The sequence below is a fragment of the Falco punctatus genome, assembly GCF_963210335.1.
Source record: "Falco punctatus genome assembly, chromosome: 6".
In the NCBI taxonomy this organism is placed as follows: domain Eukaryota; kingdom Metazoa; phylum Chordata; class Aves; order Falconiformes; family Falconidae; genus Falco; species Falco punctatus.
The window spans coordinates 91418790-91446142 of record NC_137585.1 but is presented as its reverse complement, the minus strand read 5'-3'; the positions used below and the strand labels follow the sequence as shown (position 1 = coordinate 91446142).

Below are 27353 nucleotides of genomic sequence, written 5' to 3'. Positions count from 1 at the left end.
TGAACTGGGCTGTTCTGCTTTCTGAGACCGCATGAAAAGAAATGTTCACGAAGATCTTTCAGACAAGGATCTGTCAAAAGACTAGACGTGGGGCTGAATGGGAAAAACGATACAGAAAAGCGACCAAGGCCTCCTTTCATTGCCATCTTGGTTTTATTCACGCCCGCTACAGGCGGAGGGCCGTGAATAAATGCCACCACAGCCACTGGCGTTACGGCCTTGCAAAGTGATCCCCCCGCCAAGGGCCGGTAACCGCCCCGGCTCCGAGCGCCCCCGCTCCGCACCTGCCGCCCGCCTCACCCGCCCCAGGGCCCGGCCGGCCTCGGCGGCCCCGCAAGGCTGACCGGCACCGGGCTACTTCACCGGCAGGAGGCACAGACCCCGGCAGCCTGTGACTGCATAAACCGGTGAAGCAGGGAACGTAGAAACGCCGCCATCGGCCGGCGATCAGCCAGCCCCAGCGCCTGAGGGGCGGGCGTCAGGCACAGCCGCCCCAGCGGCAAAACGGCAGGAACGGCGGCCCTGCGGCAGGCAGGCGGCGGCGCACAACACCCCGCTCCGAGCGGCCCGGGGGTGGGCGCTCACCCAGCACCTCCCAGAGCGGGAGGGCGGCGAGGGACGGAGGGGGGGGGGTTTCACCCAGCCCCGCCCGGAGCGGGAGGGAGGAAGGGAGGGAGGCGAGCGGACGGATGGGGGTGGGGGGGCTTTCACCCAGCCCCGCCCGGAGCGGGAGGGGGGCGAGCGAGCGGGCGGGCGAGCGGACGGATGGGGGGGGGGGCGCTTTCACCCAGCCCCGCCCGGAGCGGGAGGGCGGCGCAGGGCGGGCGCGGGAAGCCGACTGCGTGAGGCCGGCACCGCCCCCGCCGCGGGCGCTAAGCAGGCGCGGCGGCGGCCCCACCCCGCTGGGCTCTGCGAGCGTGGCTCCTTCTGATTGGCTGAGGGGCCCGGCGGGGCCCGCCCACCGCCAGCGCCGCGGCATGGCGGCCGCCCCGCAGCACCCTCACCGCCCCGGCGGCCGCCCCTCCGCCACGCCCGGGCCCTTACACCTCACCGCTCGGCCCCAGGACTGACTTTCTGGCCCTCCACCCCCCTCGCAGCCACTCCCACCCCCTCATCTCCATATTTTACCTTTTACACGTGTATTTCCTCCTTCTTCCTAAATGCCACCTCGATGCCTTCACGTTCCGGTAAAGCGGCTGCTCTCGCCCCCTGCCTCGCCTCAGCCCCTCCGCGCTGCCGCCGCCCCCGGGCTCCCCCGGCCGCGCAGCCACCGACCCCCAGCCCCTGCTGCCGCTCGGCCTGCTGCTCTCGCCCTCCCTCGCTAACCCGGTGCCTTTTCAGCCGTTGTGAACCACCTGTGCCGCTGCCCGTAGCAGCAGCAAACGATGGGGGCTTGGGTTTAGGCTGGAAATGCTTTAGCCAGATCTTTAATTTCGTGCATCTTGCATATGCTTTCCTGCATGTTAACGCTGCAGTGTGGGGAAGTGCAGGTGGGGAATCTGCATGTTTATGTTCGGCCTACCATCTTCTCTGTTACTGTCTTTGATATCAGTGTGCTTCATAGCCTAACATTGCTGGGTTGGTTTTTATTTTTGGTTTTATTTTTTTCTGTTCTGCTTCATTTGTGGTTTGCTACATTGTATGGCTATGAGACATCTGACAGGGTTTCCCCCTGTTTGCACACATCAAGGAACTTCATAAATCACCAGTGTTAACAAGCGCTGTTTTTTGGGGGGGAAGGCAGTTATATTTTTACATAGATGACTGCACTTGAGTCTCGGGGTGCTTTGGGATCTTGTTAAATGCTGTAGTGAAACAAATGTGTGTAAAGCAGCAGCTGAGGGGCAGCCCCTTGGCTTGCCTGCATGGCTTGCAGCTGACAGCTGGATTTCTTCCCCCTTCTCTGCTCCTGAAGGTAATTTGGCAGGTGCTTCTGGGCTGCCGCCGCTGAAGTGTGATCAGGAGAGCAGAACACAAACATGCAGGGGCATGAAGAAAGGAGCACAGTTTGAATTAGAATAGTCTGGTACTTGATGGATGCAGTATGATCACTGTTATGTTGCTTCCGCACAGTACAGTCAAATATATAGTGTCATTGTAATGCACTGTTATCACTATATAATTTTCTCTAGTTTTCTTGAATTCTGAAAAATGTTTGCTGTGTTTTCCCCCATAAAATCCTATGGAGACATCTGCAGTTAAAAATACAGCTATAATGGTGCAAAGCTGCAAGCAGTTTTGTCCCATGACACTTCTCTGTAAGAGGCATCTCAAGGCGGCGTTGCGAACTAATGCTGGTTTTGTCTGCAAGCAGATTGGATTGCTTTTAATTCATAGCCTGTGTGAGAACATCTGTTGAGCATCTCCGATGCACAGCTAATAACCAGATCTATCAGTTGCTCTTTCCAGGCCTCTGTGCTGAGAGTGTTTCAAGGGAAAATAGAGCTTAGCCAGCGAAATCCCTGGCTGCTGAATTATACCCTACAACCATTGGCATGTCAATGTAAGAGTTTTAAGTGTAGCTAAAGCTGCCTGCTGTTTCTGAGATGAGGGAACAAACATACAGATAAAACATATTTTCAGCCTGGTTATTTATCTATTGTGTCATTCTCCCACCTCCTTTTTCTGTCTCTCTGATCCAGTTGTTACTACAGCTGCAAAAATTATCAAAACACACCAATCAGAATTCAGTGAGAACATGAGTCTGTGGCTGCATCCTCTTTCCTTCCTTAAAACCCAGTCTGCCTATCCCTAAAAAGCAAAAAAAAAAAATACTCTTTGGGTCTGTACTACTTTATTGGCTTTGGGTTCCTTTTGTTCTCAAATGCTGTAGATACCCAGACAAGCAGTTGTTTTACTCAAATTGTATATACTTTGGCATGCTACTTGGAACTCTTTTGTCATGGATCTACTTTTTCCTCTGAACTATTATAAAGAGCAAATCTGCACTGATGCTGTGAAACTCATCACTGTGTTTCTGGGATGTGTCAGTTTTATTTGCCTGCCTCATTATAAAAAAATACTGGAGTCTTCAGTCTCTCTTCTTTCTGATCTATGAATATAAATGCTTGGTTATGTTTTAAATTATTATTATTTTTTTAATCTTACACGGATCACTTTTCCTTGAGTAATTTTGATGTCATCTGAGATGTCAGCACTTCCCAACAGATACCAACTGTAGGAAGATGTCTAGGTTGGGTCAGCTACCCGTGAACTTGCGGGCACAGTGGCAGCAGTGTAACATAACCCTGTGATAACTGACTTCGTAAGTCTGTGCTGGTAGTGGCACAGGGGACACGGGCACAGTGAACTTCTGCACTTGTAAGGTAAAATGTGGGGATAAATGAACACTGCTGTTACTGAGGGGCAAGATTTGTGGTGAGAGGCAGTGCCTTTTAGCTCCACCAACACAGGGATGAGAACAGAGATTTTGGCCGCAAACGAGCCCTTTCACCTTTTTCACATCAGGTCCGAAGACTGGCTTGTGAGCGTAAAAACCTGTCTTTCCCAACCATCACAGGCCGCTGTCTTAAAGCCTTTTCCTTCATAGTTATCGTGATACAATACTGCCTCTTCTCAAACGCTGCCGTGCTTTGACGTTCGTAGCTTCTACACCAGTACCACCACCGCAGGCTGGGTTACGGGGCTCTTCCAGTTTGCTTCGGAAGCCCCGCTTCCCGCGCAGCAGCTCGCCGCGGCACGAATTCCCGGGGGTACCGGCTCCCGCCGCCTGGGCGCAGCCGGGCTCCCCTCCCCGCGCCGGGGCGCCGCCCGCCGCTCCCGCTGCCCGGGACGCCCGTCCCACCGGCTGCGGGGCAGCGCGCGAAGCTCCGCGGAGCTGCAGCCCGCGTTGCGCCCTCGGGCTACGGGACTTAACGAGGCTTCGGGGGGCTCAGCCCCGGGCTGCTGCCGGCTCTGCTCTCCCGCGGCCGGCAGCGAGGGGACGCCGCGCTCGCCTTGCGGCGCCCACCGCTCCCCGCCCGTACGGCTTGTGTCCCCGTAGGCGCCGGGCCGCCGATCGGCCTCCTCCCCGCGGCGGCACCCGGTGCCCCGGGCCGCGGCGGCGGGCGGCGCATGCCCGTGGGGTGGCGAGCATGCGCGCGGGCGGGCCGGCGCCGCCGCTCCCGTCGGCCTGTGCCTCCCGCCGGGCTGGGCCTCCCGCCGGGCGGCGGTGGCGGAGCGAGCCCGCGCCGGGCCACGCGAGCGGCCATGCTCAGCGAGGTGGGCGCCGAGCAGGGCGTTACGGCTGCCCCCCCCGCTCCGGCCTCGCCCGCGGCGCTGGGTACCGGCGAGAGAAGCCAGAGGTAGGGGCACGGCCAGGGGAGGGGGGGGGGGCAGGCGGCCGGCGCGGCCTGGCCTGCCCCGTCCCGTCCCGTCCCGTCCCGTCCCGTCCCGGTGGCTGCCCGGCGCGGCCTGCCCTGTCCCGCGGCTCCCCGGTGCCTGGCTGCGGGCCTGCGGCGGCCGGCGGCGCGCACAGGCGTGCGGGCTTGGGGCTGGCGGCCGCCTGCCGGGGCCTCCCTCGGCGCGGGCCGCCGGGCGGGAGGGTGCGGCCGGCGCTGGGGCGATGCCCCCGGCAGGCGCTCGGGCGTGGGTCCGGGAGCGGGTCCGGGAGAGGAGGGTCACAGGCGCGGCCCGCCGGCCCCGCTGCCAGGCTGTCCGAGTGAGCGGCGGCTGCCCCAGCTCCTCGGGTGGGTCTGGGTTGCGGGCGCTTCCAGCGGGCGCTTCCAGCGGGCGCTCGGGCCGCCAGTGGCGTTCACGCTATGCTTTTCCGTTTTTTGTTTTTTTAGCTTGTAATAACGATTCTTTTGCCATGTAGTTGGTTCTGGGATCCATAACATGTTACTTTCATGGCAACGGATCCTAGATTTTGTATGTGATGTTTCTGAGGTGGGCAGGGGGAAAGGGGCAGCAGTCTCGTTTGTAACAGAAAGTGATTCTCGTGGGACTACAGAACCGTGAACAAATGGGGCACTTCTAGCTAGAGTGCAAAAATCCACATGCTTACTGGTGCAGAACAATTTAGAAAGTTTCTTAGTGAAGCGCTCTCAAACTCTCTAGATTTGTCTTGCACCTCTTTACGGTGTGTCCATACACATGCAGTCGCAGAGAAGACGCGGAAAATGAAACAGTGCAAAGTTGACTGTGTGACTTCAGTGCTGTCTGTGTAGGATCAGGCAGCCCTGTGTGGTGTTTCGTCTACTAATGAGTGTTACGGCTCCAGTCACTGGGTCCAAACAGCTGCTATATCTGTGTTCTGAAGTTTTCCAACTTTTCCTTAATCCACTCTTGAGTGGATTTGAGGTAATTGGTTAAACCACAGTTATGTAGTGTAGAAAAAAACAGGACCTTGCTTCCTTTTTTTTTTTTCTTTCTTTTTTACCCCTGATGCTGTGTAACCAAAACTCGATTTCAGCACCCATCTTCTCTGCCTACTTTAACTGTGGTTTCTTCGAATCCTCTGCCACACGTGCAGTATTTTGTTGGTCCCTGCAGGCTTATTTGACTGATGCTTCCACCAAGTGCCTGTATCTTCTCACTGAGGTCTGAAGCAACTTTGTGTAGTGAGGAAATTGCAGGCATAGATCGGGGTTCTTCATGTGTGAACTCCCATTTCCACTAAAGCCTATTGCTTTGTTAATGCACAGTAGGAAGCCTGCTCAGCAGCAGAGAGGGGCAGAACAGGGAATAGCTCTTGAATAATTTCACTAGGATGCACTGGAGACTTGATATGCTCTTGAAACAGGTGAGATGAGTTAATAGCTCTTTCTACAAGATGATGATGAGGACCATCTCACATGTTGGCAGTGTCGCTTAGTTTGCCTGCCTTGTTGCCTTTAAATAGGGGACGATAATATGACGTATTCTCAGAGTACAGTAAATGCACGATGGTTTTTGTAGCTTCAGAAATTCTGGGTGAAGTGCAGCATTTCCTCAGAAGGAAAACAGCAGTGCCAACTTGTTAAAACATGCAGAGTATTGGCAGGACTAGGTTGTGAGAGTATTTGCATGATTTGGAAACAGTTTAAGACAGTTATTTCCTGGGCAGGCTGCTTCTCTCAGCATCTTGCTGCTTAACGTATCAACAACTCCAAGTGGAGCAGAGATCGTGTCATGGATAAAAAAAGTTTCTGAAGTATGGAGCTAGGATTTGATACTTAATTTACTTTGGGGACGTTTTTGTAGAGGAAAAAACTGCTGATTTTATTATTATGATAAAATTCTACAGGTGTGAAAATGTGAAATGCACTTTTTTTTTTCCTTTAGCATATAACATGCCCGTATTGGCTGAAAATAGGAGCCCAGAGCAGTTTAACATCCTCCCCAAGTTTATTCAGCCTGTTAGGTATTCCCTGCGAAGTCAGTGACTTCTGTGCATTGTCAGGTCTGTTTAGCAAGCTTACTTCAGGACTGAGTTTGGTTTTGTTAATTTGATATTAAATATATCCAATATTAGTAAGAATTTAATTGAGAGAGAAATTAATCATAGTAATTAAATGGTGGATTTGCTGGATGTGTCTGGAACGTAAGCAGCAGTGTCCAGGTCAATTTTAACAGTTTTCTTGAAGCAAGAGCGATCACCCAGTTGGTTAGCATATGTTTCTTCAAGACATATTTCTTAGGCTTTAATTAACTTATTATTGCTTTATAATTATAGCCAATCAATTTGAGTAATATTGCTTTTGTCTTTTAATCACAACAATTTATTCTCAAATCAGAGGGAATATATGAAGGAGGTGGTGGAAGAGCGTGCTGAAGATGAGGCGACTGAATCGGAAGAAGACCTTGAATTTGATGAAAGAATTGGATGCCTTTCCAAAGGTTCCTGAAAGCTATGTGGAAACTTCAGCAAGTGGAGGCACAGGTAGGCCTTACTGAGATGCTGACATTATTCATGTTGGCTGTTATCTCAGTCTGGTATGTTCTGGGAATAGAAACTTCAACAGGAGGAAGATGGGTATCTGTGGTCACTTGAAATTAGCCAAAATTGGTTTCTTGATTTCTTTTGTGGACTGAGCTCATCTCCTTCAAGTGAAGACATAGTACCTCATCCAAATAGATGCATTCATCGCTCATCTGAAGGGAGATTTTTCTGTAAAACTGGTGAGACGCAAATCATTGTAAAGGTTCACTGTAAAAACTTCTAGCCAATTACAACTGGAAGTGCACGGTCCCAGGGCTGTGGTAAAACTTTCTCATTTGTTGTCTCATTACGCCTTTTCTCTGTGTCAGATATCTGGGTGAGACCGTGTCAGCATGAGCTGAAATACAGGTGGGGTTCAACTCTATGCTTTCATAAAAGAGGAAAAACATTCTTCAGAGGTGCCTAAGAGCTGACTAAGTTAAGCATCAGGATGAAGAGCAGCTTTCTAAAGCTTTCTGTCTTGAAAGTGTAGTTGATTTTAAGAGTAAGGAAAGCCCTTTGAAGAACTAAACACTTTACTCCAGGGCATGTACTTATATTGTCCTTTGTAGTCACTTGAGCTTCTCTCAAAAAGCTGTAGCTGTAGGAAGTACCTTTTCTATATGTATCTGAACAGAAAATTGTGCCTTTAAGTTGGGTTGGGTTAGAGGTAGCCTGATCTGGAAACAGTGACTTCATCTGTTGGACTGTTGGAATTGTTTGCAGTTAGATAGGAAACTGCTAGAAGTTAGTTTGAAATGGAGGACAAAAATCTCTCTCGTGCAATTATGTCTGAAATTCAGTTGAATAAAAAGTACAAGAAGCAATTGCAATCTACAGATAAGCCTTTGAAGTCATTGTGCTACTTGTACTGTAGAAGTAAATATCCCAAGGATCTGTATTTGCTATGTTTCCTGAATTGCACTGTTAATAATTAAACGATTATTGTATAGGAAATAATCTCTAAGACCCTATTAAATAACTTTTCATTAATGTTAGTTCCTGAGAAAGCAAGCAAGTTGGTTTTATGTTCTAATTCGCAGAAAAACAATAAATGCTTAAAAATTCCTTTTTTGTAGTATAGCACCATCCTGCATGACACTTTGGTAAAGGATCCCTTAAGGATTTCTCAGCGCCAGAAGTTAGTTTAGCATTCTTTGGTCTATCCCAGTAACCTTATAAATGACAATATAGGATTGTCTTATTGTATGCTATTATAAAAATCTGAATTACAGTATTCCCGATCCGTTCAGGATTGAAGTGTCACACTTACTTTCTGGTGTGACAGGGATGCAAAACATACCAAGACTGTATTCTCAGGCTTTCAGTGCCTTCACACCTGTTGCAAAAGTAGTACTGGTCTCTCAAACAGGCTGGGAGAGCCTTCAGAAAAGAAGATCAGTCTTGCAGAATTTCCAGTGACTTCATTTTCCAGTTCAGATGCACAAATACACAAAAATTTGCTCAGAATTACCCAGAAAGCAACTACAAGTTAATTGTTTCCTTGTGGCTTTGGGTAGACAGTATGGCTCCAGCGTTCCTATTGCATAGCTGGGGTGGGTCTGGCCTGCTGGGTTCTAAAAGGAAATTGATAGCCAGAATAATAAACCGATTAGTGCATCTGCTTTAGCAGTATGCATTGACAGGAAGGTTTTCATATACGTGATCATTACGTAGCTTTAGCTGAAAGCTAGAACTTGAATGTTGCTGATCGATGCAACGGTCAGTGCTGCAGTCAGTGTTTTTTTTCTGATCCCATAGGACAGTGCGTTTATTCCCCTGCTGCCACCTCTGGCCTGTAGACCACTGTGTAGTGAGTTGAAGCCTATCAACAATGGGCTTGCTTTTTCTCAAGTTGCCCTTCACAGACTCTGTAGAAATCCTCCACAGAGTGCACATGGAAAACATACACTGTCGATAAGCTGCACAAATCGCTACCATGCTCCATAACGGAAATTTTTTTTAACTTAACAAAAGCCATGATTTAATAAAAGGGGTGTAGCAGGTGCTTCTGGGCATCTGTTACTGTGTTTCTGACACATGTGCAGCAGGATGGTCTTCTCCTTGCATTGTACAACTTTGCAAATGTGATGAATAGGCTGCTTTGGAGATAAGTGAGACTCACATACCGTTAAATATACCAGATTTCTTCCTAAAAATAATTTCAAATCAGTTCTTCACTTATTTAGCTGTTGGTAGAATGGGTAGCTACATGTTGCTTATCGCCAGAGGGAGAAGTGTTTGAAAAATTGGGGTGGGAGTCTTGACTGTGGAGCTATACACAAGTGATACGATCAAGGCACCTTCTTCTAACTGGACAGTGCATATAAAGCATATTATTTCTTTTGTCTGCTAGCTTCTTGGCTCTAAAGCTAGGTATAAAAAATGTGTTATAAAAACTTAGGTTGTAGACAAGTGGAGGCTTCAAGGGACTTCGAGGTGCACCTTATCCTTCTTCCATACTTGAATTTAGGACTGAGTTTGCCTAGACCATCCCTGACAGTGATTTGTGGGTATTTTCCTTTATATGTGGAGGAGGATCTTAAATCCTCCTCCTGTTCTTAAATCTCCCATATAGGGATTTCACAACCTCCCCATCGTTCTAGTATTTGACTGTACTTGTTGAAAAAGATTTTTCTTGATACAAAGGTCAGACTTGTTCTTTTCCCCTACGTAAAAGTAAATGCTGTAGATATGAAAACATTTTTCCAAGAGTAGTTTATGGATACTGGTATTGTACTGGTAATGATCAGATACTGGAATGTTAGAATTTTGTTCTGCTTATGTTTCTGAATAATACTTCTCACAATCTAAACTTATATTTCTTTCTGTTGGGCCACTCAGTTTCTCTGATAGCATTTACGACGATAGCTTTCCTGACTATAATGGAGTTCATGGTGTACCAGGACACATGGATGAAATATGAGTATGAAGTAGACAAGGATTTTACTAGGTAACTTTTCTTCATTATAATTCCTTTTATAATTTAAGTTATCTGCATTTCAGGAAAGAATAGATGTAAAATGTTTGTGTGACTTGCAAGCAATTTATGATTGAAATTAAAAATGACATATTGGAGGAACTTGATTTTTCTTTGGTTGATTAATTTGGGTTTTTTTCTTTCCTGGAATCTATGAAGAGGAGAAATTAAGATTTCTGCAATGAAGAAGTCAGAATAGTATAGGTTGGTTGGTGAAGGAGTCCCCTGAGGAATTATTTGCTAACAATTCGGAGGACATTGTAATATGTAACTCCACATCAGCTAGGTAAAGCCACCATGTTTGCATGATGCTTGCTTTAGTTTATACAGTTAGTTTATTGCCATTATACTTTGTGCTGCTGGAGGTGAACAGTAAGCACTCAGAACTTCGACTGCGATATCTAGAGGTTGCTGCTGATCTTTGTCTCCAGTTACAGCCCCCAAGATCAGCTGAAAATCCATTTGCTGTTGATTTCCTGTGCTTGTCTGGACTGTGTTCACCTTTCTTCCCGAGGTAGTCGGGCACCCATGAGTCCACGTGAAGTTAATAGAGATTTTGTGCACTGAACACCTTTAAATATCATGTGTCTGGAACAGAAATAGCTTTAAAAGCTGTTTGACTGGTTGCTGTGGTAACAAGCTAAAGATACGTATATTAATTGGATGCCTTGTACGTCAGAAATACCAAAGGTTTCTTCAATGAAAAAATAAAAAATACGAGAACCTTAAATGAAAGAGATGCATCAAAAACTCAAGTTAGAGTAAATCCCGTCAGACAGATGGGAGTTTGACATTTAGGTCTTTACTAAACTAGGTTATTTCCCTAGTGAAGCTATCACACAGGAAGGATAGTCTAGCGGTTAAGAGACAGTTACAGGAGCTGGGAGACGTCCTGCTGCAGTTTTTCCAGTTTGATTGTGAGTTAATCACTCAGCCTGTGGTGCTTGACAATTTAAACCAATGGAGACTGGTATCACTTCAGCTGCTTTTCTTTCTCCTGTCTGCTGACCGTGTCTGATCCCAAGTTTGAGCCACTGTTTAATCTCTTGCTTGTGTGGTTTGGTAGTGGTCAGCTAAGCTCCCAGAAGAGACTCCCTGGAGGTGATAGGACCATATGACTATAGTGAGGGGATTTATTCATTATAGTTTAAATGACTTTTGATGTGATGGAGTTTTTTTGGGTGTTGGTTTTGGTTTGGGTGTTTTTTTTGTTTCCCCTGATAAGAACAAGTATGTTTTACCTCCCCTTGTTATGGAAACATTCAGGATAAAGATCTTAGCATACAAGGCATTTTACTATTATAACATGGGAGCATTTTTGGGAAAAGAGCTTTTTCCAGAAGCAGTACTGGCAAAACCAATGATCTTTATGACATGGCAGCATTTCCTGGGAACTGGCTTTAGCAGCTTCTCAGCCTTATCCTGAATGTCACTGTCCTGAGAAATTCTGATTAGGGTTGGAAATGCAATGGCCTGTCTTAAGGACAAAATGGGAAGAAGGTGCTCAAATATTTACTCAGGTTTAGATTTGTAACTCCCACATTGTCCTGGTCCACCACATTCTGTGGAATTTACTGCACTATTCTAGTTCTGTGGAAAAAAAAATGTGTCTAAAATACTGAAAACCATACATTCTTAGTAAAGAGACCAACAAACTCTTGGGCCAGTGATATTTACACAAAATCTGTTAGGTGTTTTGTAGTAAAATTCAGCAGGGAAATGTGATGCTTTTATTTCTTAAGTTACGAGTGCTTTAATAATTAAAAGTCCATCTTGGTTCACCCAAATTTCAAACAGCTTAAGTTTATATTTGTTGGTGTAAATTTTGTTATTTGACTGTGTTTCTGCAAGTAATCTGAGAATTTTAGTAATATGTCTCTCGGTACTTACATTCAATGTTACTTATAAGCTTTTTGCCCTTTTTTTTTTTTTTTACTTTCCAGTAAGTTAAGAATCAATATTGACATTACAGTTGCCATGAGGTGTCAATGTAAGTATTCCATCAGTGAAAGTTTTGAAACACTTTAAAGGCTCTTCAGAATATCTGTTTGCTTGCAATAGTTGGATATTGTTCAAAATATTCTAACATATTTCTTCTGATCCTGATGGCACGTAGTGATCTTGATGGTGTATACTCACTAAAGAATTGGTAGGAGATGTGAAGAAAAGTACTTATACCATCTCATTTGCATCTCATAGAACTTTGCTTTGTCAGAAAGAGAAGGATCTGTTGTCTCTCTCTAGCTGGAATATTCTAAAAGCTCATTGTGAGACACAATTCAGCAGCAGGAATTTATCACAACTCTTAATTTATTTATGAACTTGGCAAATATTATCCTGGTCTACTGTTTAACAGTACTGGAACCATCAGGTAATTTCATCCTTTTCATGAACATATGGATGCCTTCCCATTTAAAGGCAATGCTTACTATTATTTTGACATCATTTAGTTAATGAACTAATATTTGTATGGACTGGTTTTGGTTGTCCTGAACTGAGAGAGAACACTAATTCTACCAGGAAAGCAAGCAGATCTTCAGGACTCATTTTCTTTTTTGGGCTAGGTTAAACCTTGTATTAATTGTATGGTTCATCAGTGTGGGGATTGTATTATTTTTTATTTATTTTTAATTTGAGAAATAAAACTTTATCCTCTGTTTTGACTAGTCTTGGTTTGTATTCAGTGCTTATGAAACAGGAAAATATATTTATGCATAACAGATCCTAGAAAGCTTGCATATGTGGTTCATACAACATCTCTGTAGGTGTTACGTCAGTGAGAAAATATGCAAGTCTGAAGTTTGTTTTTAGTTCATGTTGAAGGTTAGATAGATTGAAGGAACAGTAACTTATACTGAAAATTTACTACTGTACTGTTCATTTCAACTTGAACTTTTTTTTGTTTGCTTCTGATCATCTGTATGACTTTATATTTTTCTCCGTGTTTAAGATGTGGGGGCTGATGTTCTGGATTTAGCAGAAACAATGGTTGCCTCTGCAGATGGGCTAATCTACGAACCAGTAAGTTGATTCTTACCTTTTTATTGAAAAAGGAAATTGTTTGTTACTTGGTGCAAAGCACTGCTGGGCTGGTTTGCTTGCTTGTGCGTTTTTTTTCCCCACATCTGGGCTGCACAGAACCTCCCTGAGTATTGCCTGATGCTTGAGTGAGGTCTGCAGCACTTGCCCCAGGAATCTGCTAGGGAAATGGGCTAGCACTAGGATTTCTGGGTGTTCACTCTCTGCAAATACAGCAGACTCCTAGATCAGTGCTTCTTAGCAAGCTAGGGATTTCTACAGCTAAGTGGTTTTACCTGTGCACATTCTAGGGGTAAATGCTAACAGTATTTGATACAGAAAGAAAATTATCGGAGCTCTTATAAAAGAGAATTGATGTAGCTGCTTTTTAACTAGAATACTATGGTTCTAAAAAGGGGTAGAAAGTCACCACGATAGCCTTATAATATGGCATGGCATTAGAGATTCTAAGTTGGGTTAGTATCCTTTTAATTTCTGTATTGTGAACTGAAGGCTCTGGAACTGTGTAAGCTTGTGCTCTTAAAGCTGTCTTGGTTGCATATACAATGAGCTTTGAAGTAATTAGGCTGTATGAAAGTAATCTATCATTTACAGGAAATCTATTAGAGAATGTAACCTCCTGCTGTAATTATTACATTCTCTAATAAGTGAACGGTAGTCCAAATTAAACGTTTTGTCCACATTCCTACTCGTGTATGAGCAGGAGGAGATGGCTGAATGGAAGGGCGCACTTGGGAAGGGGCTTGGTTTTGTTTGTTTGTTCTTGGAACGCTGCTTCTTTTTGTCTGGACAGTCATCTCCGTGCTGCTATAGCTGCTGCATGCTAGCAGTTGCCCCAGTGAGGATGTTCTTGGTATGTTTGAGCACTAATTGCAATTGAATGTACTGCCTGGATTACATCTGTGTTATGTGGTGCACAGATGTTACTGGTGATACTCTTGTGCTGATTGAAGTACGGCAGGTCTGGTAGCTTGTCTTCAAGTAGTGCTCAGTGTAGGATGGCCCTAGAGATAAACAATCTGCACCTGGACCTTTGTCTTTCAAAGGTTGCTCCTCAGCTTGTTTCATTGCTGTATGCATCAAACCCGTGCATGTCTGTTACCACTTAGAATTAAATTGCCACTCACTGCTTCTTCTAGCCCACGTTAGACTAGAAGGGCAGAGACTGCTGACCCAAGTTACAAGAGCTTTAAGAAAAGATGCTGAAGTTGTAAATGCAAACAAGTGAGCAGTTCTGGGGGGGAAGAGGCAGAAATCTCCATACTTCTAAGACTAAATGTATTATTTAAAGTCCTTTCATAAACTGCAGAACGTGGTACCGAGTGTGAAGTTGATGGTAGCTGCCCGCTCTTTTCCACACCCCGGTTCTTTTCTGGGTTTCATGGATGGGACTTCAATGCTTCCTGCATGTTTTATCAGATGTGTTATTTTTGTTTCAGGTGGTATTTGAGCTCAGCCCACAACAAAAAGAATGGCAAAGGTAAATCACTGAGATGCATGTGTATGGTTTGTAGTATTTGTACTGGAAGTGACTTTGAGGTACAACAGAGTCACAAGACAGAACTGTTTGGGTCTGACAGCTCCTGCTGGTAATTGAAGAGTGCAAACCTGTTGAAATACACTAATTTACTTTGCTTTTCTCATGACTTGAGATCCCTGTTATGGAAAAAACTGGCTTTGGACGTACTTGTGGAATTGGGTCATGCAGTTGCAAGCCAAGATGTATGGACTCATTCAGTTCATGTTTCCAAACAAATGTTTGGTAGCACAAGTTGTAATTACGGGTTCGGATGGGTAACACCAGTAGCTTGGTATCTAAATGTCAAAGCTGAACCACAGTAACCAATAGATACATTCTTGCCAAAGCAAATGAGTTTGAGTCTTTCACATAACTGAATTGACACACTATTTATGGTTTGAAGGGGAATAGCTTGGTTGTGTGGGTGATTGCTATAGTGATAGTTTGTAATAGAACCTGAAGCTTATCTGGGGGTCTGGCTAGTTTTAGTATTTTGGTAATACACTCCTGGGTACACTGGAGCTTTAAGCTCTGTATAAAATACCATTCTCAAAGTTTAATGTATCACTTTAATACTGACATGAACCCTGCTAACTTTTTGATTTATAACCTGCAACTGAAGCTAATAATTAATTGTGAAGTTATTTTTTGTTTTACTGTTGCATGCTTTCACACTTGTCTATGTAAACTTTAGGATGCTGCAGCTGATTCAGAGTAGGCTGCAGGAAGAACACTCTCTTCAAGATGTGATATTCAAAAGTGCTTTTAAAAGTGCTTCTACAGCACTGCCACCACGGTAAGAAAAATCGGGGTTTTGTGTCATTGTTCTCCCTCCCCCTGCCCTATTTAATTAGACTTCACATTTTATTGTGGTTATGATTTTATTATATTTTTTTTTACCCCCCCAGAAGATAAGGTTGTAAGAAAAGAAGACCTTGCTGCTTTTTATTGCGTTTTAAAATAATATACTTGATACTTGCTTTGGAGAGCTGTTGTTTTATGAAAACCTGTGGAGTTTCTAACCTGAAGAAGGTTTCTGGGTTTTCTATGTGTATTCATATGTGTGTATATATACATAATACAGACACACACATAAATATACACACACACCTTTTAGTCAGTTTTATCTGATGCTTCCTTCTTAATGTGAATTAGTAATGCCAAAGCAATACTGAAGTATTTTTTTTTTAATGAAAGAATAGTTTTCTGTCCAGCAACTTTTAAAAAAGGTCCTGCTATTAGCTGTGACTTAAAACTTTATGGTTTTAATAGAATGAACCTTTGAACAAAAACATGGTCTAAGATGGCACTGTTAAAATTGTGTGGAGAAACCTTGCTGTTTTCACTTTATTCCAACTACACACAAAATGCTGAGAGACTAATGCATAGAAGGCTTGGTCTGCCTGCATCTAAATGCTATGTGTTTGGGGTTTTTTTTGGTTAGCTTTTTTGGTTTGTGTTTTGTTTGGTTTTGCTTTTGGGTTTTTTTAGAGGAGAACACTTTATACGTGAAAGCTGAAAATCCTTTCCCCTTAAAAACAAACAAAGAAACCAACCCCAAACAAGCAAACTGTAAATAAAACAAACACCAAAAATGCTGCATGCACTTCTGATGTAATCTCCCTGTCTGAGGACCAAATACATCCTTTCTTCCTAAGGCAAGGCTGAAGAGGGCTCAAAAAACCTTTTTTCTCATTTAGCTGATGTTTTCATATTCATTAAGTCAAAGCCTCTGTGATACTTGCTAATGTAGTATTTGAGGTGGTATTTAGGCTTGAAGTGATTTTTAAAAAAATACGTTTTTTTTCCATCTCCCTCTAAGGAGCAGATTTGGAAATATGTTTTGAGTTGTGGAGATCCCAACAAGTGTGGGAAGAGGAAGGTTTCATGAAAAATAAATGTTGAAAGCTGTTCTTGCTACAGTGTTGTTAATGTGACTAAGGTATTTTGTTCTGTTCATTGTAGCATTAAAACTTTCCCAAGAAACCATTTTCGGTAGAAGTAATTGGAAAAAAATATCCCTGGGGCAGCGAAGTATACTTGTGGTCTTATGTTTTCTGTTCTCGTGTTCAGATATCATAAGTTAGCTTTATAGGCCAGATCTCTGAATACAAGTATGAACAAAAGCTTACTGGTTTCATCAGACTGACCTTTATTGATTTCCCTCCCTTCCATCATCCCTGCTGTAATTCCAGAAGAACATAATAAAAAGAGGTAGATGATAGTGCTATATTTTTATGCTAGGAAAAAGAAGTCTAACTGTATTGCTGTTATTTCTGTTAGTGAATATTCTGAAGTGGTCTTGATGTTGTTTTTGTTTAAACAGGGAAGATAATTCACTACAGTCTCCAGATGCATGCAGAATTCATGGTCATCTTTATGTCAATAAAGTGGCAGGGAACTTTCACATAACTGTGGGCAAGTATGTTCTTTTCAATTCCTGAAAATAAAACAAAAGAATTGCCTTCTACATTATAGGTAGTGCATGCATGTCTATGTGTGTGTATGCTTTTACGCTTTTCAGTTAATGACTTTTTATTAACCTTGCCATACACACGATTGGTATTATTTTCCATGTGGTACCTTTTCTTGAACACTTAAAACCAAATTTATTCATAAGTTACTAAAAACATGTGGTGCAGTGTGTTGTTACATGCAGTGTAGTGGCTACGGATTCCAGTGTCTTACAGGATGAAAACTCCTGCAGATAGGTCCTCTGTAAGCATATGATGTGGAGTAGACTGCTTGTATTTGCCTCAACTCTTCGGGCTTGTCCAAACTTTTCCTTTCTGTTAGTACACAGTTCACTAACCCTGATGAAGTGTAGATATGTGCCATTTCAGTGCTGAGATAACATAGTTATAGAGCCATCGTTTGGGAGCTAAATGCCAGCTCATCTTTATTTGAGGGGAGACTTTCTGATACGCTTTGTCAATGCTTTAGCTTGTTCTGTTAACTTTTCTCTGTGCTCTCAGTTCTGCTGTGTCTTCCTGCAGCCTCTGTCACCAGAGATCTCGGCATGCGATCTGTCCTGTCTAATTTATCCACACGTAATTCCAGCTGCTGTTTTTGTGTGCTTCTTTCTCCAAATGTCAATTCTGTCTGGTCTTGTACCACCTCTCTGATTTGCCCCTAGATGTCCAACTTCTTAAGCCTTTCTTGGAGCCAATCATTTCAGCCTTTTACCTGTTCTGCCATCACTTCTCTCTTCCTGTCTCTAGTTCTGCAACCTTGAATAATCTTTTGCTTTCCTTTGCTTCCTTTTGCTCATTGTTACATTTGTGTTTCTGCTAAGTTGCTCTTTCTTTTCTTGTAGGCTTTTTTTTAACAGCTTTTTTCACTGGCTGCCTTTGTACCTTATTGCCCTTATTGTGTTCCGTGTTGACAGATCTCATTGTCTTTGTCCACCTTCTGTTTGTCCAACACTTACATGCATTTGGTAATGATTTAACTCAAGCAAAGTAGGGAAAGTTTCTTGCATTGTTGGCTGGACTGGTAGGTGTGAAGTGTGGCTGAGAGACTGTTCTACTTTCCAGACAGAGTTGCATTTCCCCTGCCCTTCGCACTGTTACCAGCCTCTGCATTGTACTTTCTGTGCAGGTCTACAAACAAGGGTCCAGAACATTAACTTGCTTAGTCAGGGAACAAATACAGAGCGTAGGTAACTTGCTTAGTCATAGAACAATTACAGTAAAGTTTTCATTAGTCACTTGAGCAGTTCTGCAGCTTTTCATGTCGTAGGCCTTGATGGCTTTTCTAGTAGTCTAGTGACTTGATGTGTTTTTGACATTTCTAAAAAATGCGAGATGCTAGTTTTGTGTAAGGATTTTCATGATTCTAATGTTCCTGTACCTTTGTCATTCAGTCTGTCTCTACTGGGCAGTAATAAAAAGATTGTATTTGTTTTTTTATATAGATACACACATTTTTTATATATGTAAAAGTTCTAAAGCATATACATATAACATATTTACATGTATATATGTTATACATTTATAACGTACATATATGCACGTATTTTATATGTACATATATACAAAGTATTTATTGAAATAAGAGGGGGAGAGGTATTTTTCTACGTAGTCCTGTTCAGGAAAAGTGCTTCTTTTGTGTGGATTCATTAAACACATTTTTTTATAAAACATATGTTGCTTTCTTTAGGGCAATACCACACCCTCGAGGCCATGCACACTTGGCAGCCCTTGTAAGCCATGAGTGTAAGTTCTTTCTGTCATCTCTGTATGAATATAATTTCATTCGGACTGCTGTCTGCTAATTCATATGTTAACACAGGTTGCTGTTGCAAAGATGTTCTAGCTGGGCAATTGCATTGTAGAAGAAATCAAAGAGTATTTTTTGCAGTGTTCCACCTTGGCAGAGACTTACTTTTATACATTTAACGCTATTAGCATTATCTTCAGGTTGCTTCTACAGTAATGACAACACAGGAATCTCAGATGTACTTTGTTGTAACACAGATACCACATTAAATTCTTGTATTTCAGTCCAAAGTACCTATTTCCTGCAAAATATTTTTTAGAAGGCTAAAAATTTCTGACCTTTGTCCTTAGAAACTTCATTTTTAGGTTATGAGTCTAGGTACTAAATGCATATTGCTGCTGCTTGTGAGGCAAGAGTGACTTACTGTGAAAAATAAACTTGGTATTGGTTAAACCCCCAAATGTCTGCCCATGAATTTATGTTAACACAAGTATATAATCTTATAGATATTAAATACCTTTGTAAAATCAGCAATGTAACTTGGAAGTTGCCTTATGCTTCTTCTGTACATTTAATTCATGAAATTTTAGTCTTTTTAATACCATTACCTGCAAGAACCCAAACTGTAGAATAACATTAAGTATTTGGCCAACTAGAAATTTCCTGTCGTGAAATTTTAACTCTCTTCAGCTCCAGGGTTGATTCAGATAGAGTTATAATTTGATTTAGTAGTTCTCTTCTAGAGAAACTGAATTTTTTCTTGGTTAAAAATTTTGGTTTGAGTTTTGTTTGAAACGTGTTCATGGACATATTGATGTAGTCATGGGCACAAATCCAACGAAAAGCACACCAGTGTTTAAAATAGAATTAACTAGTATCTTTTCCAGTGTGAGAAATAGGTGCATCTTCTCTGAGTACAGAACCTCATAGTTTTAAAATGTTTTGTCATTCTTCTGTATTGTCTTTCAGCCTATAACTTCTCTCACAGAATAGATCATTTGTCCTTTGGAGAGCTTATTCCAGGAATTATTAACCCTTTGGATGGAACAGAAAAAATAGCATCAGATCGTAAGTGTTGTGTGTTTAAAAAAGCATCTTCTTTTCTATATTTTTCCAATCATTACATTTAAAATATTATCATGTTTCATGATTGTTGTGATTTACAGCCTGTCCTCCTGAATTTGGTGGTGAGTAAATGCACTGTTCAGTTATCTACATGGCATCTTAAATGCACAGTTTCTTTTTAGTATCAGTATCGCTTGCTCTTTTGCTGAGGTTGATTTGCAGTTTCTTCCAGATTTGTATTGTGTTGAAGTTATAGTATGAACATATGCAAAGGATTTTGCAGCAGTATGCTACAGTGGAGATTCATAGATCTGATTGTTGTCATAACGGGGAAAAGTAAGTCAGATTCGGTTTAAAGAAAATAGCATCAGGAATCTTGGGTTCTATTCCTGTGTTTAGTTTGTCACTTCCACAGTGCCTTTTGCGAGGCTACTACGGGAAGTGTTTGTGTATCGCTTCATTTCCTCACGTATAAATTAAGGCGTATAGTAACCTACTTTATGGAGCTATCTACATCTCATCCTCTGGCTTGCGTCCCCCATGAGTGAAGCCCCAGAACATTCTAAAGATGCTGTTGTCTCAAAGTCAGTCAGTCCATTGGCTGTTCTAGCCAGAATGGTTTAGTGTAGTTGAAACAAATTGCTTCAGTCTAGCAGTGTTTGTTCTTTTAGGGAATTGCACGAAGATAGAGCAATCATAGATACATAAGTATGCTGATTGCTCCAGAAGAATTCTCTAGAAGATACATCTAATCAAGAGAAAACCCATGAACAGTTTAGAAGGACTTCCAGCATTGTATAGACAATTCAGTGGTTAAAATATTCAAACAACTGTAGAGATGTATGTATCATGCAAAATATGACTCTGTGAAACTTGTTCAGTTCTAGTGCCCTGGAAAACACAATCTGTGCATTGTATTTGAAGCTGTGAGTGGCCTGACCTTAATGAATCTTTTTATTACGTGGGTAAGATGTGAATTTCTCAGAGTCCAAATGTGATTATAGGGCTTGCCCACAGAAATTAACTTTGTTCACACAGATGGTGCTGAAGTAGTCTTGGCAGTACTGGGACTCCTTGAAGAATGTCCCTAGTATAAATGGCTTAGCTGATTAACTGTTTTAAATATGATTTCTTTGGTTTATTTCTGAATGTCGCAGATGGTCTTTGACTCTTTACTTAATTCAACAGCGAGATTTGTTTTCTTCTAGACAACCAGATGTTCCAATATTTTATCACAGTTGTGCCAACCAAACTCCATACATACAAAATTTCAGCAGAAACTCATCAATTTTCAGTGACAGAAAGGGTAAGTACAAGTGAAAGAAAACCACACAGTGAAAGATGTTGATCTTTTTCCTTTTTATTTTTATTTTTTCTATCAAAGTAGTGGATCATGCCTAGTGCATAGGTATGCACTGGGGAAAAAAATAGCATTGGTCTAATTTAAGTTAAACTTCTGCATTTCTGTTACATTGCTACTGTTTCATGTAGGCATGAATGACACCACAGGCTGGAACCTGGGCAGAATCAAGGAAAGCGACAAAGCCCTGGGGGTGCAAGTGAAAAGCTTTGGTGCCTAAGTTATCTTTTCTTCCATTGTACCAGTTAGAGGAAAGGGTGCAGCCAGAAATAGATGTGTATTACAGATCGGCTCTCTTGGACACCCCTACCTTCCAGAGCCTTAACCCATGGGATTCCACCATCTCGTGGCCACGCAGCCGAGGCTGCCCCCAGCCTTCACACCCCCGCCCACCCTCCTTCGTTTGTGAGTCCAAGGGCCAGCAGCAGACCTCGCCTCGTTGGCTCCTCCATCACCTGCGTCAAAAAGTTGTCATCGGCGCTGTGCAGGAACCTCCTGGGCTGCGTGAGCCTGGCTGTGTTGTCTTCCCAGGAGGGGTCAGGGTGGTTGAAGTCCCCCGTGAGAACCAGGGCCTGTGATAGTGAGGCTACTTCCAGCTGTCTGTGGAAGACCTCATCGACTTCCTCTTTCTGATAAGGAACTACGACGATATTGCCAGGGTGTGCAGAGATGCAATTAGAAAAGCAAAAGCTCAGCTGGAAATGAAATTGGCCAGAGATGTCAGAAACTACAAGAAAGGGTTCTTAGGTTCACAACAAGAAGAAACAGAAGGAAAATATTGGCCCACTGTCAAACAGGAGAGGCGAATTAGTCACTAACAATGCTGAAAAGGCGGAGGTTCTCAGGACTTCCTTCACCTCTGGCTTTACCAGCACTGTTGGGCCCTAGGCCTTGGGAACAAAAATCCAGGTTGATGCAAACACAGACCCATGGTCAGTGAAGTAGGCGTTGGTACGTGGACTGTTACAGGAGCTTGACCCCTGCGAATTGACAGGCCCTGATGTTATTCACCCGAGGGTGTTAAGAGACCTGGCTGATGTTATTGCGAGGCCGCTCTCCATAATCTTTGAAAAGTCATGGAGATAAGGGGATGTCCCAGAAGACTGGAAGAAGGCTAATGTCACCCCCATCTACAAGAAGGGCTTAAAGGAGAATCCAGGAAATTACAGGCCCATCAGTCTTACTTCAGTCCCTAGGAAAGTTATGGAAAGAACCCTCCTGGGGACTATCACGAATCAAAGGAGGCACGTGACTGGCAAAAGCCAGCGTGGATTCACCAAGGGCAAATCATGCGTGGCAAACCCGATCGCCTTCTGTGACAAAGTAACCTGTGCAGTCGATGTGGGGCAAGCAGTGGTCTTGTCTACCTGGATTTCTCCGAGGCTTTCAGTACAGTTTCCCAGAGCTGCCTCCTTGAGAAGCTGATGCGTTCCAGTCTGGACAGGTGATCTGCGCTGCACCCGGAGGGTGGTGGTAAAAAGCTCCTTTTCAAACTGGCAGTTTGTCACAAGTGAGGTCCCTCAGGCGTCAGTATTGGGACCAACACTGTTTAGTATCTTTGTAAGTGATCTGGATGATGGGATCAAGTGTACCCTGAAGAAGTTTGCTGGTGATACGAAACGAAGTGGGGAAGTAGACGCTTTGGAAGGGAGAGCCACCCTGCAGGAAGGCCTTGCTAGGCTGGAAGAGTGAGCAAACAAGAACCTTCAACGGCAAGTGTAAGGTCTTGTACCTGAGAAAACATAATCCAGCAGTGCAACACAGGCTGGGATCTACCCAGCTGGGGAGCAGTTGTGTGGATAGGGACCTGGGCGTCCTGGTGGACAGCAAGCTCAGTATAAATTATCAGTGTGCTGCTGCAGCAAAGCCAGCCAACAGGATCCCAGGTTGCTTCAACAGGGACATCACCAGCAGAAATAAAGAAGTCATTATCCCACTCTACTCAGCATTTGTCAGCCCACACCTGGAATGCTGTTTTCAGTTTTGGTCCCTGCTATGCAAAAAAGATACGGACAGGCTGGAGAGGGTCCAGAGAAGGGCCGCAGAGATGATTGAAGGACTGGAACGCCTGCCGTGTGAGGAAAGGGTGAGAGAACTGAGTTTGTTCAGCCTTGAGAAAAGAAGGCTTAGGGGAGACCTTGCCACTGTGTTCCGGTATTGAAAGGGTGGCTACAAAGAAGGCTGCTCCCTTTTCACAAGGAGTCATGTGGAGAGGATGAGGGGTAACGGGTAAATGTTACCTCTAGGGAAATTTTTCACAATGAGAATGATCAGCCGTTGGAATAATTTCCCCAGGAGAGTGGTGGATTCCCCAACGTTGGACGCAAAATTTTAAGATTCAGCTGGACAGAGTGCTGGGCCATCTTGTCTAGACTGTGCTTTTGCCAGGAAAGGTTGGAGCAAATCATCCTTAAGGTCCTTTCCAATCTAGTATTCTCTGATTTATATACACCCCGTGGGAAAACTGCTATAGCTAAGGCTGTTCAGCAACTTAAATGTCTCCTGAAGGTCTCATCCTGATTTAAGTGATTAATAGGACATAAAGTTGGAAGAGCTGGGGCTTTGTATTAGACCAGTGCACTCATTTGAGTTCACAGACTAGATCAAGACTGTGGCACTTACCATCATAGGTACCAAAAGCAACCTTGTTATAAACATCCTTGTATAAAGGACCGGGTGAGCAAATCTTGAGAGGATAGACCAAGGCATGATAATAAACATTGACATGCAGCACAGAAGACAAGTGATGAGGAAAGTAAATATTTAATCGTGTTTGACTTTTAGAAGGTACTGGCCAAAGTTATCTTGATGTTCCCTGTTGATGGTCTCCTGTTGATTGCTAGCTCTGGTTAAGTAGCTCTTTGTCATCACGTCTGTTAAGATTGTTTTCCTTGTGAATAACTTGTGTTTCACTCTCTTCTCTCAGGAAAGAGTAATAAACCATGCAGCTGGCAGCCATGGGGTGTCAGGAATATTCATGAAATATGATATCAGTTCACTTATGGTGACGGTGACAGAAGAACACATGCCTTTCTGGCAGTTCTTAGTGAGGCTCTGTGGCATTATTGGGGGAATTTTTTCAACTACAGGTAACTATCAGTGCTTTACCTCTTAAGTTCTGATTCTTCTGATATTCTGTGCATTTCCAATAATTGGGATCCAATGCTAAATCAGTGCCAAAAGTTGTTAGTTTTTCCACTGAAATAATTGGAAGGGTTTTCCTTGTGTACCTTGTCAATATACTGCTCCTTCAAAGAAAATAAACTACCTTGAAAAGTCACGATTCACTTAGTCAAGACATGATAGGGCGTCTTGATTACAAGTTATTTCTTTTCCTGGCTTATACTTGAAGAGAGCATAGTAAAGAGACCTTGAACTAAGAGCTGCCTTTCCACATAGATACTTCTGTCCCACAGAATTAATTTCACCCAGGAAGCTTGGGCAGAGGGAACTACATTTGCTTGGATAGCTTGGTTTTTGCTTTTATTGATGCATTTCAGAATGTTAGATTTACCTCTGACGTTTCCTTTTTTATCTTAATGTCTCAGTGATTTATATACCAGTTTACTGCACTGTATCCCATTTAAGTATCATGTATAGTTTTGTTGTAATACTTATGTAAATACAGTTTTGCTACTTGTTACAATTTAGATCTTGTTTGACATTGCAGGAATTTTACATGGCTTTGGAAGATTTGTAGCAGAAGTTATTTTTTGCCGTTTCAGACTGGGCTCTAACAGATCCACATCAGTAAGAAAAACTTCCTTTAAATAAGTGACACAGTTACCTGAGGATAGATGATAAGGACAGCTCTGGGACTCTGTCCCAGCAAAATTTAAGACGCTTGCAATAAACGTTCCCCTTGACATGCATGTGACCAGAGATTCAAACAGCTTTTTAAAATAGTTGAGAAACCTAAGACAGAAGGAGGCAAGGTGTTTTCTAAGAAGCTGAATTAATGAAACAGAGTCTCTTAAAGGTTTCTCTGCTACATTCCCTCTGTTGTTCTTGCTATATTATTTTTATTTTCATATTGTTACAAAAATTACATATTTTCCCAGGCCTCGTCAGTCTCCCTAACATATTCTTCTTCTATTTGGCCTGCTGACCGAAGAAGAGGCACCGTGTGCTGCAGGGATTCAGTGTTTCCACTGATTAGCCTGACAGGCTATTGCCGAGATATGTGAAAGAGCTGAGCAGCCTTTACCTTTCCCTTCATTGGGCACTGGTAGGATTGCTCACCTAGTTACTAATTGATTTTATTTTACTTTTTATTTTTCCCATTTAAGGCTGTAGGTAGCCTTAATGACCTTCTGCCTCTCAGATTTGGTTGAAGTTTGCCACCTGGCAAGATTATGTGAGTGTGAGGAGAGAAGGCAAGTAGATATATATAATTTTTGTTTGAGAGACCAGGCAAAAGCATACAAGAAATGCCCAAGAATAAAGAAAGTACGTGTTTGGAGGGAGGGAGGGGAGGTTCCGTTTCTGATAAGCCATTATTAACACTTTGTTTTTATTTGACTAGGTCCCACTTCCTGATGGCCACACAAGCAACCACTTACCTCTAATGACAGAGAATAGTACACACTAGCCTCCTGATAAAATTTTCTTTCTTCCTGCCTGATACAGAAGACATTTTTTTATAATAAAGAAAAATGTTGTGCAATATGCTGAGACAGTGCTGACAGGCAGCAAAAAATGAAGCCTTTACAAAAAAACCCCAACAAACCAACAGAACAATTTGTGTAACTTTTTTGTCTTTCTAAGCGCACGTGGAGTCATAGGAGGTTGTGAGACCAGTGAGGTGGACCATCTTCTGGAGATGAAAGGAACCTTGCTGCCAGTTCAGTATTCATGGTCGAGCTGAATGTCTTTGTGATGGCTGCCATTGACCACCGGAGCATCCTAGCAGTCTGGTTTCTGTGACTGGGAAGGCTGGCAGACTCCCAGAAGAAAAGAGCCCAAGTGGGATGTGTGGAAAGGCCAGGCAGCAGGCAAAAAGGGACAATAATAGAGCTGGGGTTTCTCCTAGGTGTACGGACTGGGGTTTGGGTTTTCTTGTTCATTTGTCATGGTGGGGCCAGGGGCTAGGGTGCTGTTCTTGCAGGCGGGGAGTGATTCTAGAAAATCATGAAGAAGAGGGAGATGAGAGAGAACTCAGGGAGTAAAGTGGAGCCCAAGCCATGATGTTGGTTATAGCCGCTGCCTTTCTGTAGTCCCACCATTCTGTAGTGGAAGAAACGCAATGTGGAGCAGAGTAGTTCCTCTGTTTTCACACAGCTGCTTTGCCAACAGTGAGACTATCACTTCTGGTGGTGATGTGGAAGTGCCCAAGGACTTTGAGAACGGGCTCCAGTGTGCACAGTTTTTTGACTTAGAATAAGAAGCCTTTTAAATAAGGCATTTGACTGTAGTTTTGATAAAAGGCAAGACTCCCTAGCAAAAGATCAGGAAACTTTGTACGCCTCTTTCTTGGTAAAGAAATTGCTTTGATGGATCCTTCATTGTACTCCTGCTGCAGGTACGTAAGCCGTGGTGTGTAAATCCTGGGAATGGGGAGGAAAACCAGCAAGAAGCTGCCTTGTTTTGGTTCAGCTAAATACTGTAGAAATGTGGAATTCGGGGCAGTTGGGAGGTCTGCTAGCCCAGGCAAGGAGTGAGTGGTGGAGTTGGTGGTAGGTGACTTCAGGGAATCTGAATCATTTTGCTGCAGATGATAGGAAGGGATCTGCAGAGTTAATCCTTATTGTTCATGAAGGTTTTTGTAAAATAAGAGAGCAATATCAGTTTTATATTGTAAATATGCTACTGAGAATGGGTGTTGTAATGCAGATGGTGCTTTGAGAAACTAAACATTCTCTTACCGCTGAACTACTGGCATACACCTGTGGTTAAACAGTTACTCCACCAGGGGAAAAAAAATTAGTAATATGATTCCTTCTTAGCAAAACTGATTTAATAATATACTGGGGAGATGATGCTGACCCTGGCCTTACCATGGAATGAATATTATGATTGAGAGGACTAATTATGGAAAAATAAAAATATCTCTGTGGCGTTGTCAGATTTTGCTGACTTCTGTTAATGTGCTTTGCAGGACACTTGGATCATGGTGATGAGCACAGTGTAAATAATGTAGCTGATTTGTTATGCAAAGGGCTTCCTAAACAGGAACTATATTAAATAGTAAATAAAATGTGAAAAGTGAGGAAAGACCTTTGTTCATTTCAACTGTTGAGAAAGACAGAGGTTCAAGGAAGCCAGGTCC

At 43.2% G+C, this 27353-nt stretch overlaps 2 protein-coding genes across 3 annotated transcripts in view; one reads left to right on the top strand and one right to left on the bottom strand.

Moving 5' to 3' along the window:
• LAMB4 (laminin subunit beta 4) overlaps positions 1–374 on the bottom strand; it is a 54937-nt gene extending 54563 nt beyond the window's left edge. The window contains exon 1 of the mRNA XM_080392748.1: positions 364–374. The gene's annotated coding sequence lies outside the window, so the exon portion shown is untranslated. The remainder of the gene's footprint in view (positions 1–363) is intronic.
• A 791-nt stretch (positions 375–1165) lies between these two features.
• Positions 1166–27151, top strand: ERGIC2 (ERGIC and golgi 2). Of its 2 annotated transcripts, none has more exons than XM_080391758.1 (14): positions 1166–1187; positions 6717–6862; positions 9746–9854; positions 11825–11871; positions 12832–12902; positions 14360–14400; positions 15134–15235; positions 16766–16861; positions 18601–18656; positions 19630–19728; positions 20934–21031; positions 24012–24174; positions 24756–24835; positions 25611–27151. In XM_080391758.1, the coding sequence occupies exons 2-14, from the start codon at positions 6757–6759 to the stop codon at positions 25674–25676; spliced, it is 1134 nt and encodes a 377-aa protein (XP_080247884.1). In that variant the 5' UTR covers positions 1166–1187; positions 6717–6756; the 3' UTR covers positions 25677–27151. The 2 variants fall into 2 exon arrangements, with proteins under 2 accessions (XP_080247884.1, XP_080247883.1); XM_080391757.1 differs by lacking the exon at positions 1166–1187 and adding an exon at positions 4096–4304.
• The last annotated feature ends 202 nt before the right edge of the window (positions 27152–27353 follow it).

What these genes read in the sequence shown, in the direction of transcription:
- ERGIC2 (XM_080391758.1), top strand. Translation starts at nt 6,757, where the DNA reads ATGAGGCGACTGAATCGGAAGAAGACCTTGAATTTGATGAAAGAATTG. An exon ending in AGTTGCCATGAGGTGTCAAT is followed by an intron (nt 11,872 to 12,831) that starts GTAAGTATTCCA and finishes TCCGTGTTTAAG; the next exon opens with ATGTGGGGGCTGATGTTCTG. An exon ending in AGAAAAAATAGCATCAGATC is followed by an intron (nt 19,729 to 20,933) that starts GTAAGTGTTGTG and finishes GTTTTCTTCTAG; the next exon opens with ACAACCAGATGTTCCAATAT.